Here is a 14645-nt window from a genome sequence, read left to right on the forward strand (position 1 = left end):
GAAGTCCCCAACAATCTTTCTTTGCTTCTATCCCATCCTATACTAAAAATCAACTTAGACAAAATATCAATGAAGTCATAGAAGCTGTTGATGCATTTTTATATCTTGGTCAGTGGAATACGACAGTTGATTGGACAACAAATAAAACAAACAGAGGGTTAAAAAATGTTCTTAAGCTCTTTTGCTAAATTAAATAGTTTTCCAAACTAAGCTTCCAATCTGTGTGAAAAAGAAATGTTGCAATCAATGTTTACTTCCATTTATGGTTTGTGGCAGGTGGTATTGACTTCCACTATGAAAACCATTAAATACTCGATTTCTCAGATAGCTATAGTTAGATGCATGTTGGGAATTGCTAATAAAAACTAAAATAGAAACAAATGTATCAGGGTAGTCTGTAGTGGAAGACGTAACTATTATTATCATGAAGTTGTAATGATGATACACAGTCTGACAACTAGTTGCTAGGTGGGCCAAAGAATACTTTACTAGATTACAGGAGGTACAAAAAGAACGATGTGGCAGTCTAATGGAAGATGCATTTGCAACTTGGTGTGCATAAGGCTGATGACTGTAAACTATGTAAAGGCCTAGAGGATGATTTTATCTAGCAGTAGGCATCAAATGGTTGATTAGTATAGAGGCTCAAGAGAATATGAATGATTGAATGCAATTATACAGTGAAATAATAATAAGGGAAGAGTCAGAAATAATTGATGTCTCTCTTCATAACAATAGAAACTTATCCATAAGATTAAAAGTCTCTTACAAATAACCGGAACAATTAGAAATGGAAACAAGAAACTAAGAGTACAGTGGAAACTCGATTAACCATCATCTTTGGGACCGTGGTCATGACGGTTGAGCGAATAGACGGATAACAGAAACACTGTATTCCTCCAAAACATAACCTCAATCAATTATTTTATGTATAGACACACATCACTCTCACAGTAATATAATAATATTTTGGAGCAAAAACAAATTAAACATGATTGTAATAGCAAATAAAACTATTTATTTCATGATAAAAACATCCGTACAGTAGCTACAAAAGTTGCAAAATACGTAATGTACAGTACTGTACTGTACTATAAACTTACAAGTGAAATAGTTTATCTAGCTTGGAAATAGTCAGTCAATTTCTTCTGCCTTTTTGATGTTCGATCTTTCACCGCGGCAATATTTCGTATTTTTCGGAGCAGTAGTGCCTGCGTTGCATTAGCCTCGTCTTGACTTTCAAACCATTCTATACACTTAGACAGCATTGTTTCGGCCTCTGAATGACTAATAGTTTGTTTTTCTTCATGGTTTGAACACTCATCTTCATCAGCCCCTTCTTCTTCTTTGGTGGCACTTACACTGGCAACAATTTCGTCATCACTCAAAATTCGAAAACCCCCGTCCACTTTGTCACACTCTAACGACTCTGATACTTCTTCTGACGTCAAATGTGTGCTGATTTGTAAATTATTGCACAAATTGACCATCTCATCAACTGTCACACACTCAGGTTCCTCTGATTCTTCACCTCTAGATTGAGGCCAAAGTTTATTCCAGCCGTTCTTGAGATTTGACATTGACAAATCACTCCATGCACTGGAAAAATTTAAAATGGCATCTTTAATACTGTAAGATCTCTGAAACTGTTTTACAGATGTTGATTCATCAGATGAGAGCAAACTTTCGATAAATATTTTTCTATAAAGATGTTTCATGTTTTTGATGATTCCCTGATCCATGGGCTGTATAAGTGAAGTTGTGTTTGCTGGAAGGAAGAGACATGTTATGTTGCCGTCATCACTTTTCGTTTCACAAGTAGGGTGCATTGGGACATTGTCTAATAGCAATAGCACTTTCTGTGGCATATTTTTTTTTTTTCAGTCAAATGTGCTCTAACTTGAGGTACAAATTGTTTGTGAAACCAGTCAGAAAAAATTGATTGATCCATTCAAGCAATCTTCTGGCTGTAGTATTGTGAAGGGAGGGCATTCAAATTCAAATTCTTGAATGCACAACGTTTTCTTTATTTCCCAATCAGAAATAGGGGTAGCTTGTGATTGCCGGTCGCAGTTGCGCAAACCATAGCAGTGATGCGATCTTTTTGTACTTCGAAACCTGGAGCAGCTTTTTCAGAGTGTGATGCTAATGTCTTTTGTGGTAAAGCCTTCCAATGAAGCCCAGTTTCATCACAATTGTAAACTTGCTCCCTAACAAGATTCAATTCAGCCATTTTTTCTTTAAATTGTTCCCGGAACTCGGCAATTACAGAGCTATCTGCGCTGAGTATTTCTCCACTGATTTAAACTTGTCGAGTCATCCGATACTTGCTTTAAAAGATGAGTCACCATCAAGTTTGTTGTTCATTTCAACAGCCTTGGCCATTATTATAGGCCCTGAAAGTGGAATCCCCTGACTTCTTGCTTGTATAAACCATCGGTGCATTGCAGTGTCCAAATCATCATATTTTGCAGGTTTCATTGTCTTTCTTGTTCGCACATCTCCATCCATACTCTGCGTTGTTGACACATGTTGTTCTATTTCATCAGCATCACGTTTTATATCGTTAACTGTTGTTCTTCCAATACCATAAATCAGCGCTACACTTGTTGGTTTCGCCATTTCTTAAGCGATTTATAATTTCAAGTTTTTGACTAAGTCCTAAAACAACACATTTATGTTTTTCAGACATTTTATCAAGTCACTGTATCACACACACCTGCACTAAATACGGTAGTGTATAATATTAGTCAATAAAGCTTATTTGAGTGGAAAACACGTAACACGGCACAGCCTGCTAGATACACTGCAACAATTACAGTCTTCTCGCCACAACTGGAAACCGATCCAGTGGTGATTGTTGACTCACAAGTGAGACAAAGACAAGAAAAGGAGGAGATGTGTTAGCACGTCAACTGAAGGTCATATTTTATGTACCATTCTACGGCGGGCGGGTACATTCACTTCCCACTAAAATAGAGTAAATAAACAAAGTGAACGCATCACTGCACCTTAGAGCATTATGTTATTACAGTATTATTATGCTGTAATGCAGTGACGGTTATCAGAAACTGATGGTTAAACTGACGGTTATCAGAAACTGATGGTTATCGGAAACTGACGGTTTAAAGAGTGACGGTTAATTGAGTTATTATTGTAATTAGAACACACACACGAACGCACACACACACACACACACACACACACACACACACACACACACAAAAACTGGTGTCAAGTCTTTTGAAAATAGTGATGGCAACCATAGCAAATGAAAAGTATGCAAATATTGATCACAAACATATATAAACAGCAACTCAGTGCTGAATTTGGTTAAAGCTAAATGACCCATCTATCCCCATTCCCACTCCTACCTGACATATGCATTTCAGTTTATCAGGTAGTAGATAAAATAATATAGTGCCATGTCCACATGTAATAATCATTTTAAGCAGGTAGTAGACAAAATAATATAGTGCCATGTTCACATGTGCTCACCTTCTAGATCATCACTTTGGTCTTTTCACATCTCCTGAAACCCACCAAAATATTTGCTTGGCCCATCTACCAATAAGTTGTCAGGCTGTATGCCCAGCGTATCTTATCTGTGCTATTCATAAAATTAAAGGAAACAATAGGTCTGTTACATCCTCCATAAAAGGAAAAAATTTCATAATTTCTAATAATGCTAGTCATGATCTAAAATTATCCTTGCAATTTTCCATTGACATGTCAACAATTTTTGTTTTTGACACTTCAGAATAATATAGAAACTTATGAAGTTGTTTTACTACACAGTTTTCATGTGACTCAGATATTTCTGATAATTTTGGATTATGTTTTCAGCAAAGACAGCAGCACAATCTGGAGCTGTCATTGTGACAACGAATCCATCACTTGACAGTGGCACACATTCAGATCCTCTAGCTGATGACATGGGTAAGCGTAACTTTCCCTTTGAAAACTGACATATCATACATATTGCATTGCAAACCACTAAAATGTAAAACCTTCTCTAACATAAATAACAAAATGTACAGTTTTTGGAAATGACATAGCAGTTTTTCTGATTAACATCAATTTACTGAAATTTCTTATTTTGTGCCAACACAAACAGCTGATCATCATCTTATGGTGACCCGAATTGCTCTATTTTTTTATGGATTTTCATGAAGTTCTAAGCCCTGTCAATGACAAGGTTTTTTTCACAGAGTTTTAAAAGAAATAAATTTTTGTAATTTCTTTACTTCTATCTCAGTATGTGACCCATAGCTAACCAGGGTAAGCTTACAGTTGGTCGTATTGTCTAAGTAGAGCTTCTGTCTTTTCTTATTTGTGTTCCACTGGTGTTGCCCATCCTCTGCTGAGTGTATAATGTACATTTACTCATATTTTATGCAATTGGGCCATGTCATGCATGTTTTCTTGCAATATTTCTGTAACAAATAAACATCATTTCTCTGCATTATGGATCTTGCTTACTTATTTTTATTAATTTCACACTAAACCGTGTGCCATATTTCTTAGTTGTAATTTACTCTGTGTGAAAACTTCTGCTTCAAGTGATGTAAGCTACAGTTTGACAAATGTAAATGTTAATTCTTGTAATTAGTTTTCTAAATGTGATTGTGAATCATGAGTTCATGAAGAATATTAATACTTGATATGAACTGACCTATGTGATATTTTTTCTGTATTCTTTTCATATCACAAGTGGTCGTCTTTTACTCTATATTTATTTTTCCCAAATATCACAGAATTGTTTTTGTAAAGTGTTAATTGATCTGAATTTATGTGTATTCCCAGTGGCTTTCCCCACACTCATGCCACCATTGACAATCAAGAATACACACAAGAAAGAGAAATCTCATCTGATATAACTTGCTGCACTCAACACTAGTGAAACTTCTGTACTAAGTACCAGCCAAGAAATGACAACTGGGCTCTGCCTTTAACTGTTCCAAAACCTAGGTGTAGAGTTTTAAATGTATGTTTATCGGCGATACCTGGATTTTTTTTTTTTTTTTTTTTTTTTTTTTTTTTTTTTTTTTTTTTTTTGAAGATAAGTACAGCCTACCATTGAATCTCCATGCAATTGTATGCAGCTATTAAATTTATCTCTTCTTAAAACAACACTTTGGTGAATGTTTTTTCCATTATCTGAATACACACACTTCACAGCCAAACATAACATAAAACACATGTGGTAATGGTGCAGGTTAAATGGGTCTCTCCATAATGTGTGTGTGTGTGTGTGTGTGTGTGTGTGTGTGTAAAAGGTGGGTTCAGTGAACATGTGTAGTGTGAAAAAGGGAAATGAATGTTACATGGTTTCCTATCCCCTTTTTTTCTGTGCTCTATTTAAGTTGTTAAAATACTGTGTTATTCTACTAATGCTATAAAATTTTAGATATTTCTTTGAGATACTGTAGCTATTCAGTTGTACATTGCAGTTTACTTTGGGTATTGTTTTGTGTTTTCCATTTTAGAATTCCACCTCATAGGCAATTACACCTTTTATGCCTATATTACTTGTGCACACATTTTGTTGTATATTTCAATTCACATAATTTAATTTTTATCACAGTCCAGTTCATTTATATTTCTTGACCACAAGTCATGGCAGTTCTTTATATAGAGTTTTGTGCAGACATGAGGGGAAAAATTGATGAAAAGTAAGTAAAGAACACTTCTGGTAACTTTTCCATTGGATACTGGGTTCTAAAATCCATTGTCACAGTGCAACAGTGACTAACCAAGATTCTGTTTGTCTTTGTTAATTTGAAATGGTTATTCAGAATCAAATCATGGCCTTGTAAAAATGTTTATTTCCATCTGCAGAAGACTCACATGCTTCCAGTTTTTACCTGTATGGTGTTCTTTATAGTGTATTTGATGGACTTATTATTAATGGGGAGATTATGCTTACTGAATCATGATTTTCAATTTGAAGTGAAGTTGGAAGTAACCAAGTAACATACAGGTATCTTACAGAGGAAATAGGCAAACTTCATTAATGTGGTTTATAAAACAAAGTTGAATGTTTCCATTTACATAGTTTTGTTTCTTATTTTGGTCACAGGGGAGAGAACGCTTGAGACACATCCTGAAGAACACGATACTCTTGCTGTAGAAGAGGAGGAGTCTGCTCGCTCTTCCTGTGTATCCCCAGCGAGTTCACAAGGTGGAGTCTACTCGGTTGGTATTTCCAAATGTATTTTCCTCTCACCAACATTTCACTTGTATCTCCAAGTACACCAGGTGCTTCTGTTTAATCTTGACATTTGACAAAAACACAAAGGCCTCACCTGAGACCAAGTCCATTTTGAATCAGTCTTTTATAACAATCTTCCCAATGAATGTTCCACCGTCATCTTTAGTTTTCATTGTAATATTGAAAGCTACACTGTTTGTTAGAAGTTTGTTATATTTGTATCCATGTCATAGTTCCTTTCTATTTTTTGAGGTATCATTACTTGTTGTCCATTGTTGGTGTACCATTTCAGCAAACTTATTTTTATTTCTGAAATGCTATACTGCTGTGCCTCCTTCATTCTATTTTATTCTCATAATTTGTTTCCTGCTATATTTGTATTATTTTGCTATTTTATTACCTTCTTTTATATCAAGGGGATTCAGAGTATGGAACCCTTTTGTATGTTAATGCCGTTTTAGTGGAGATGCAGAATTTTAGGATTTTTCTGTGTTAATATAAGGTGAACATTATTTCAAATATGTAAATGGGTTTCTAATTTTGTTCCTTCATTTTGAATTATTAAATTCTCTACATAGTTTACCCAAATGAAATATCATTCCTTAAAGGGCATCATATTTGCTGTTGACTGTAGAAATGATTTATTTCACAACTGCAACTTTGGCCTTATATCATTGTTTGCTGTAATTTTTTTCAATCCTTTACTTTTTTTGTGCAGGTGGTTGAGCCAGGATAGGTGCTTATAACAGTATGTATTATTGTAACCAAATTAATTCTCCTTGTCATCAACTAGGCTACTAATATTAACCAGTAGAGTGATGACAGTAGCAAATAATAATATGTACACTGGCTGAGAGAAATATAATTATAATTAATTGAAGTTGAAAGATAATTATCCAGTGCTATTAAAATTCATAGAGGTTGTTGTCAATATATTACAGCTGTCACATATGTTTCTTTGAGCTCAGTAGTAAATGTAAAATAGAGCACTATATTTGGAAGAGGACATTTTAAATATACTTGTTTGGTTTTTCAGATGTAATGTAGTGTCAACTTTGTGATTTAGAATACAATATTAGGTTCAGTCTCAGGAAAATTAGCCAATACCCTGGTTCTTGACATCTTAGATTTTGACAATTTTTGTACATAGCTAGTAACAGTTCTCTTCATGACAAATCCGACATTAAATTTTTTGGGCCTTTCATTTTGTAGTTATTCATTTGTAAAGTTTCCAAAATTGTTAGACTTTGTCACATTTTGAAACCTTAAAAAATCATATCTCAAAAATTATTTGACTTACCGAGCTAAATTTATCATTTTATTCAGTTTCTTAAAAGCTTTAAAATATGTGCTACTTAACTATATTCATAAAATTGATGAATTTTCCTAAAACATTTTTTTGATTCTTAAAATTTCAAAATCAAACTTCTTGTACTTTGGAAAAAATGTAACTTATTTTAGTCACACACTATTTGTTAATGTGTGCCAAATATCGTGTGATATTACAGTGGAAACATATTAAAATATATTGTATTTTACTGGTATGTGCAGCATCCATCACATAGTCATTAGGACTTTTGATTTATTACTAAGTTGTAATGGAAACCGTTAACCAGCAAAACCCAAATAAGGTTATCTATTTTTTATTTGTTGTCAATAAATGTATTATGTTATTAGAATAATACATTTCAGTTTTAATACAGATTTGGCTTACCCATGTTACCGGAAAATACTCTAACATATACCATAACATATGCTCACTAAAGACGATGGATAATTTATTTAATGGATCCTTTATTTTGTAGGTGTTACTATTTAATATTGTGTTATTTAGTGCCCTGCAATGAGAAACTTTCTAGTCACCTTCAACATGTGGTGACACACTTACTGTCTCAGATAAGATTTGTATTGTTGTCTTCTTTCAAATGATCGAGCACGAGGACGCACCTTGGTTAGCACACTAGATTCACATTTGGGAGGATGACAGTTCAAATCTCCATCTGCCCTTTCCAATTTTGGTTTTCCGTGATTTCCTTAAATTGTTTCAGGTAAGTGCAGGGTGGTTCCTTTGAAAAAGGGCACAGTCTAATTTCCTGTCCCACCCTTTTGTAATCTGAGTTTGTACTCTGTCTCTAATGCCTGCGCTGTCTACAGGGCATTAAACTCTAATATTCCTTCCATCCTTCTTTCAAATAACATAATCTAGTTCCCTCAAGCAATAATACAGTTATTAGTATAACAACATGTTCTTTGCCAGTTTAATCTCTGAGGTTTATCACATTTATTTACGTGATATGTTCTTCTAGTGGATGTTGTGGGCTGTAATTTACAAAACATGAAGTTTTTAGGAACAGTAAATTTATTTGTTCTTCTTGGGCTTGAAAACGGAGAAGCTGGTTCACAATAATGCATGGCCAAAAACTCAATTGTATACCAGTCTTTTTGTTGTACCTCTCTGTGACTCAGTGTCTCCTCTATAAAGTGAGTAGCAATCTATCCTTTGCACAGTATTGTTATAATGCCCTGGTAGCACTGTGAACGCCTTACTGGTAGCAAATTGTTTTCCCTACCATTGTCACAGAATTGCAATAAATAAGCTGTTTCTAATGGCTTCATGAATGCTATCCTTAAGTTGTGCCTTGTGCCTTGACCCATCTCCTCCGAACACAACAAGAGATCTTGATAACTGATTTCATTGTATGCTGACACTGCGAACTGCAGCTATGACGTGAAGCTGTGTGCAGTTGCTGTGTGTGATCAACCCTTCTGGGTTGGTGGCCTCTGTGGTAACAGGGTTGGATAACGGTGGTGGGTCATTGTCAGGATGTTGGCCATAGGTATCTCATAAAAACAGTATAATTTGTCAAATACTTTATTCAGACTCAAGCTACAACAATGCAGCGACCTTGTCCCCCCTTGGCACATGATGAGGGCAGCACACAGAGAGTAGCTGAACCCAGCAGGTGGCCAGAAGCAGCTGTGAAATGAACAGCTGGAGGAATGCTGACACCCAGAGTACTTGCAGCAGCATGCGCACCAGCTATGCACAGCTTGCTGCTTGCAGAAAGGAATGCCAGCAACACTGAGGCCCCATGTTATTCTTGCAGGGGATGTCAGTCCTCATAAGTAGGAACTTGCCCTTGTAAGCGAAGGCATGCGGTACCATATCACCTGCACCAGCGTAGGAGGATGAGCGGCTGCACTGCCCTCGTCTCAAACAGCTGTCCTCCAGGGCTGAAGTCTGCTGTGGCTGGAGAGAGCTGGAAGGTGGCTCACAAGTGGGAAATCCATGGAGATGGACTCAGATCCTTCATTTGGACTAACGATAGTGAAGGTCCACCCTCGTAGTGGCTGCCTGCAGAACAATATTACCACCTGGCATAGTGCTCTTCTTGTGGTTGGTGCTGCCAAACTAGGACACTTTTGGCTAGAAATGATGGGTATTTATTCTGATTAAGTGGTCATTTGTTGTGCTGATGTACCGCTTCTGTGGACATATATAACAAGTCTGTCACTCAAAGGTGCGGAACTGGCCAGCCAGTTCTAGTGTAGCCTTTTGCTGTGGTATCGGTGTTCCAGTGCTCAACCTGGATTGGCTCATAATGCATAAGCAGGCCAATTGCTGCAAGGTTTTTGGCTTCTGCCAGCTTCTAAGGCTTCTCACAACTGCAATGGCAGAGCTGTTATTTTCATAGTAGTGTCCAAGAAATGTTAAAAATTGAATAATTAGCAATTTCACAAGTTCTTCTACTAGAATTGGGCATTTATGGAATCAGAAAAATCATGGCTACTACAGAACCATAGACTGAATTTCGGAAATAATCACAAATTAAGATTCAAATATTTCAGAACAAGAGAATTTTGGTCATGAATAATTTTCAAAATGAAAAGTTTTTCAGGAAAAAATGCTTGTAGAGAAGAGGAAAATGAGGTCTACAAAATGAGCTATACCAATTTAGCCAGAAATATCAATTAACTCACTGCAAACTTTATCTCTACAAGTTCTTGATGAATCTTAAATTGTGAAGATTTATTTATGAAAATTATTCCCGGTTAAACTAACTGTACTGTTTTTATCAGTGCTTGTGAAATTACTCTGTGACCAATAAAATTTTATGACTTGCTGCTTGAATGAGAAAGTATTCATTTTGTGTAACTTTCATATATATTCTGTTCACAAAGCTGGAGCAAATGAAATAAAAAAAAAAAAAAAAAAATATTGATGTTAGAAGTGGTCCAAGAACAAAAATGGTGGTTCCACCTCACTCTGTTACACCCTATACTGCATTTGTGTTATTACTCTCTTTGGTCTAAAGTCTTAGTGTTGTAGTTGAGTGCCCATTTGGAAGTAAATTCAACTGCTTTGAACTCTGTGATACTTGACAGTGTATAGAGGGATAACTATTCACTATCTTACATAGTTGTAATTGTGCCTTGTGATATTGTTTATCTGCATCATTTACATGGCAGCTTTTAGCATTTATTATTATTATTATTGTTATCATCATCATCATCATCATCATCATCATCATCATCATCATCATCATCATCATCTTTACCATCACCATCATCATCACAAATTAAACAAATCACTTTGTTACAGGCAGAACTGCTGGAAACATTTGGCTTGAATTTACATCGCATTGATAAAGACGTTCAGAGGTGTGACAGAAACTACTGGTATTTTACACCTGATAATCTGGAGAAGTTACGAAATGTTATGTTCACGTAAGTTAATAAAAGTCTTGTAAGTCAATCAAAAAGAAAAGTTTTAAAATGTGCACAATTCCATATAATAACTTTTCTGTGGTAGCCATTTTTGTAGCAGCTACATACAAATTGTAGTACTTCAAAAGAAAAATGGCTTTTGCATGGTGCACATCAAGTGTGTTTATTTAACTTTTGCAACTAGAAGCATTTCACCATAGTTGCAAGGCATCCTCATTGAGTGTCCTGAAATATTACATGATTTTTTCGTTTGTACGTATAAGTTATTGTTTGCACAATCAGGTTATAGATTCGAAACAGTTCATTGAAGTTTTTATAATAAAATGGAAAAGTACTTACAGATCAGTGCCTGAGTCAGTATTTGTGAGCCAAACAACTTTTTCTTGTGGGAAATTGTTTGAAAGTTTACAGTTTTCTTTTTGGTCACTGTAAAATACAGCACTGTAACTGCCATTTTCTGTATTTGGAGTATCATTCATATCCGTAAGTGTTTCCAGTTTTCTCAGGTTTTGCTTGTAATTTGTTTTTTTCTGTACTATGTGTGTGCTGATGTCAGTTCTCTCTCTCTCTCTCTCTCTCTCTCTCTCTCTCTCTCTCTCTCTGCATGTGCATGTGTGTGTGTGTGAGTGTGTGTGTGTGTGTGTGTGTGTGTGTGAGTGTGAGTGTGTGTGTGTGTAAACATTCCACATGGGAAAAATATATCTAAAAATAAAGATTCTGTAACTTACCAAACAAAAGCATTGGTACGTTGACATTTGTAAAGGCCAGGAGTTTGACAGTGGCCATTCATGTGGAAAAACAGCTTATCAGCTTTTGCCTTTACATATGTCTGCTTGTGTCTCTTATGTGCGGATGGATATGTGTGTGTGTGTGCGCACGCGAGTGTATACCTGTCCCTTTTTCCCCCCCCAAGGTAAGTCCTTCCGCTCCCGGGATTGGAATGACTCCTTACCCTCTCCCTTAAAACCCACATCCTTTCGTCTTCCCCTCTCCTTCCCTCTTTCCTGATGAAGCAACTGTGGGTTGCCAAAGCTTGAAATTTGTGTGTTTGTTTGTGTTTGTTATTGTTTCTATCAACGTACCAATGCTTTCGTTTGGTAAGTTACAGAATCTTTATTTTTAGATATATTTTTCCCACGTGGAGTGTTTCCCTCTACACACACACACACACACTCAGAACTTACATTAGCACACATATAGTCACAGAAAAAATAACTGAAAGCAAAACCTGATAAAGTTGGAAACCCTTACAGAAATGGATGACACTCTGAACACAGAAAATGGCAGTTACAGTTTCTGTTGATGTCCTTTATCAGTGCAAACTGATTTGTCATGCATGTATAACAAGAAAAGTAGAGAACATATGTGTTATTGAGTCAAAAAATTGGAATGTGTATCTGGAAAGTGCAAGTTGCTTCGCCCAAGAGGAAAGTACTTAGATTATGAGAATTCTGACTAAGTGAGAGCTGTTGGACTTCGATTCTTGAAATAGCATTATGGGACATGAAAAACATCATCATGCAATGTAATAAAGACCTGTATCCTTCTTTGAAGTGGACGAGATAGATGCTATGTTGAAAGCAATTCTCTACGTATTTACAACTGCTGAGTTGGAAAATGACTAGGAAACTGTCACATTGTTTTCACATCTAAAAACAGGCTTAATCTGTCACTTTGGATTCACATCTAAACACTGGCTTTGAAGACAGCAATACTAGCATAAATTACTCATGTTACAGAAATATATAGCACATTAACTTTATTTTGTTTACTCTTGTCCTATCTATACTTTTGTGACTGTGTGCAGTATCTCTCATGACTCACCAGTAGAAATTGGAGAAAAGAAGTAGAGGAAGCCAAAGAACTATGTACATGCATTGGCATGATGGAAGGCATGTGCAGTACTGGAGTGGGAGCAGGGAAGGGAATAGGCAGTTGAAGGACAGGTTAGTGAAGGCTGAGGCCCAGGGCTTATTGGAACAAACAATTGTTTTAAGGGAAAGTTCCCACATGCAATATCCAGAAAAGCTGGTATTGGTGGAAGAATTCAGATTTCACAGACTATGAAGCAGTCATTAAAGAGAAGCATGTCACGTTGAGCAGCATGTTCAGCAACTGGGTGGCCCAGTTGTCTCTTGACTGTAGTTTGACAGTGGCTATTCATGTAGAAAAACAGCTTATCAGCTTTCATGCTCATACTGAATGATAGTGCTTGCAGCTAAATTGGTAGATGACGTGACTACTTTCACCAGATGCCCTGCCATTAATGGGGTAGGAGGGGCCTGTGACAGGGGTGGTGCAGATGATAGTAGGAAGATGTTTGAGACAGGTTTTGCATCTATGTCTGTTGTAAGGCTTCAAGACATGAGACAAGGAATTGGGAGCAGGAGTGGAGTAAATACGGACAAGAATATTCTGTATGTTGGGAGGGTGGTGGAGTACCACTGTGGGAGAGGTGGGGAGGGTAGTGAGGAGGGTATCAATTCACAGTGAGAGGTAGTCTAAACCCTGGTGGAGTATGTGATTCATTTGCTCCAGTCATGGGTGTTTCTGGACAAGAAAGGAGGGTTAACTTCAGTCTGTCAGTGAGACTCATGTCATATTTGGAGAGAGGGACTGCTCGTTGCTACAGATGTGATAGTCACAGGTGGCTAGGCTGTGTGGAAGAGGGTTCTAAGAATGTAACGGGTAGCAGCTGTCGCAGTAGAGGAACAGATCTCCTATGACTTGTTTCGACAGTCACTTACCGTCCGGCATGTACTCACTGTCTGGCCACAAAGAAGCAATCCTCGTGTCTCATTACCACCCAGGACTGGAGCAACTGAATAACATTCCCTGCCAAGATTTTAACTAACTCTCATCATGCCTTGAAATGAGAAATCTCTGCCCCCACCCCTCCCAAAGTGGTATTCCAGTGCCCTCCCAACCTACACAATATGCTTGTATATTCCTGCTCACAAATCCTTGCCTCACAGCTTATATACTTGCAATAGAGCTATATGCAAGAGCTGTCCCATACATGTTCCCACTTCTACCAGCTCCAGTTCTATCACGGGCATTAAGGCAGGGCAACTTGTGAAACTAGCCATGTGATCTACCAACTTAGCTGCTAGCACTGTCATTCTGGATGAGAAGCTGTCACTCCTCATAAATGGCCACCAAAAAACTGTAGCCAATAGATAGCTGGACCACCCAGTTTCTGAACATGCCATCACCCAGTGTGATGTGCTTCACTTTGACTGCTTCACAGCCTGTACAGTCTGGATTCTTCCCACCAAGGCCAACCTTTCAGAATTGTTCATGTGAGAACTCTACTTACAACATATCCTTCATTCTCATAATCCTCCCCTCTCCACAAGCTTCTTGATAGTCCCTGTCCTCCACCTGCCTATCCACTTCTTTGCTCCCACTCCAGTATTCCACATGCCCTCTATCCTCCCACTAGTTATCCCATCTAGATTGCTGCTTATGTCAAACATAGTCACAGTTGGACTTAAGTGCCTGCAGGCAGTGGCCGTTGCCAGAGAGAGAGAGAGAGAGAGAGAGAGAGAGAGAGAGAGAGAGAGATCTGTGCTCTTGGAATGTGTTTGTGTCTATGCATGTGTGCATTTTCTATTTCTGAAGAAGGATTTTGTCCAAAACCTGAAATATTTCTAGCATTCCTTTTCATTTTCTCTGTCTGCGACTGAATGCCTTCTCTATG

The 14645-nt window shown here is 37.1% G+C and overlaps 1 protein-coding gene across 4 annotated transcripts in view; it reads left to right on the forward strand.

Annotated features, from left to right (window-relative positions):
- Positions 1-14645, forward strand: part of LOC126419820 (small G protein signaling modulator 1-like) — a 275459-nt gene that overhangs the window by 211653 nt on the left and 49161 nt on the right. For all 4 annotated transcript variants that reach the window (XM_050087048.1, XM_050087049.1, XM_050087050.1 and 1 more), the window contains 3 exons: positions 3847-3939; positions 6083-6198; positions 10818-10942. In XM_050087048.1, the coding sequence (XP_049943005.1) occupies positions 3847-3939; positions 6083-6198; positions 10818-10942 (334 nt within the window). The remainder of the gene's footprint in view (positions 1-3846; positions 3940-6082; positions 6199-10817; positions 10943-14645) is intronic.

Source organism: Schistocerca serialis, chromosome 9 (genome assembly GCF_023864345.2).
Source record: "Schistocerca serialis cubense isolate TAMUIC-IGC-003099 chromosome 9, iqSchSeri2.2, whole genome shotgun sequence".
NCBI classification, from domain to species: domain Eukaryota; kingdom Metazoa; phylum Arthropoda; class Insecta; order Orthoptera; family Acrididae; genus Schistocerca; species Schistocerca serialis.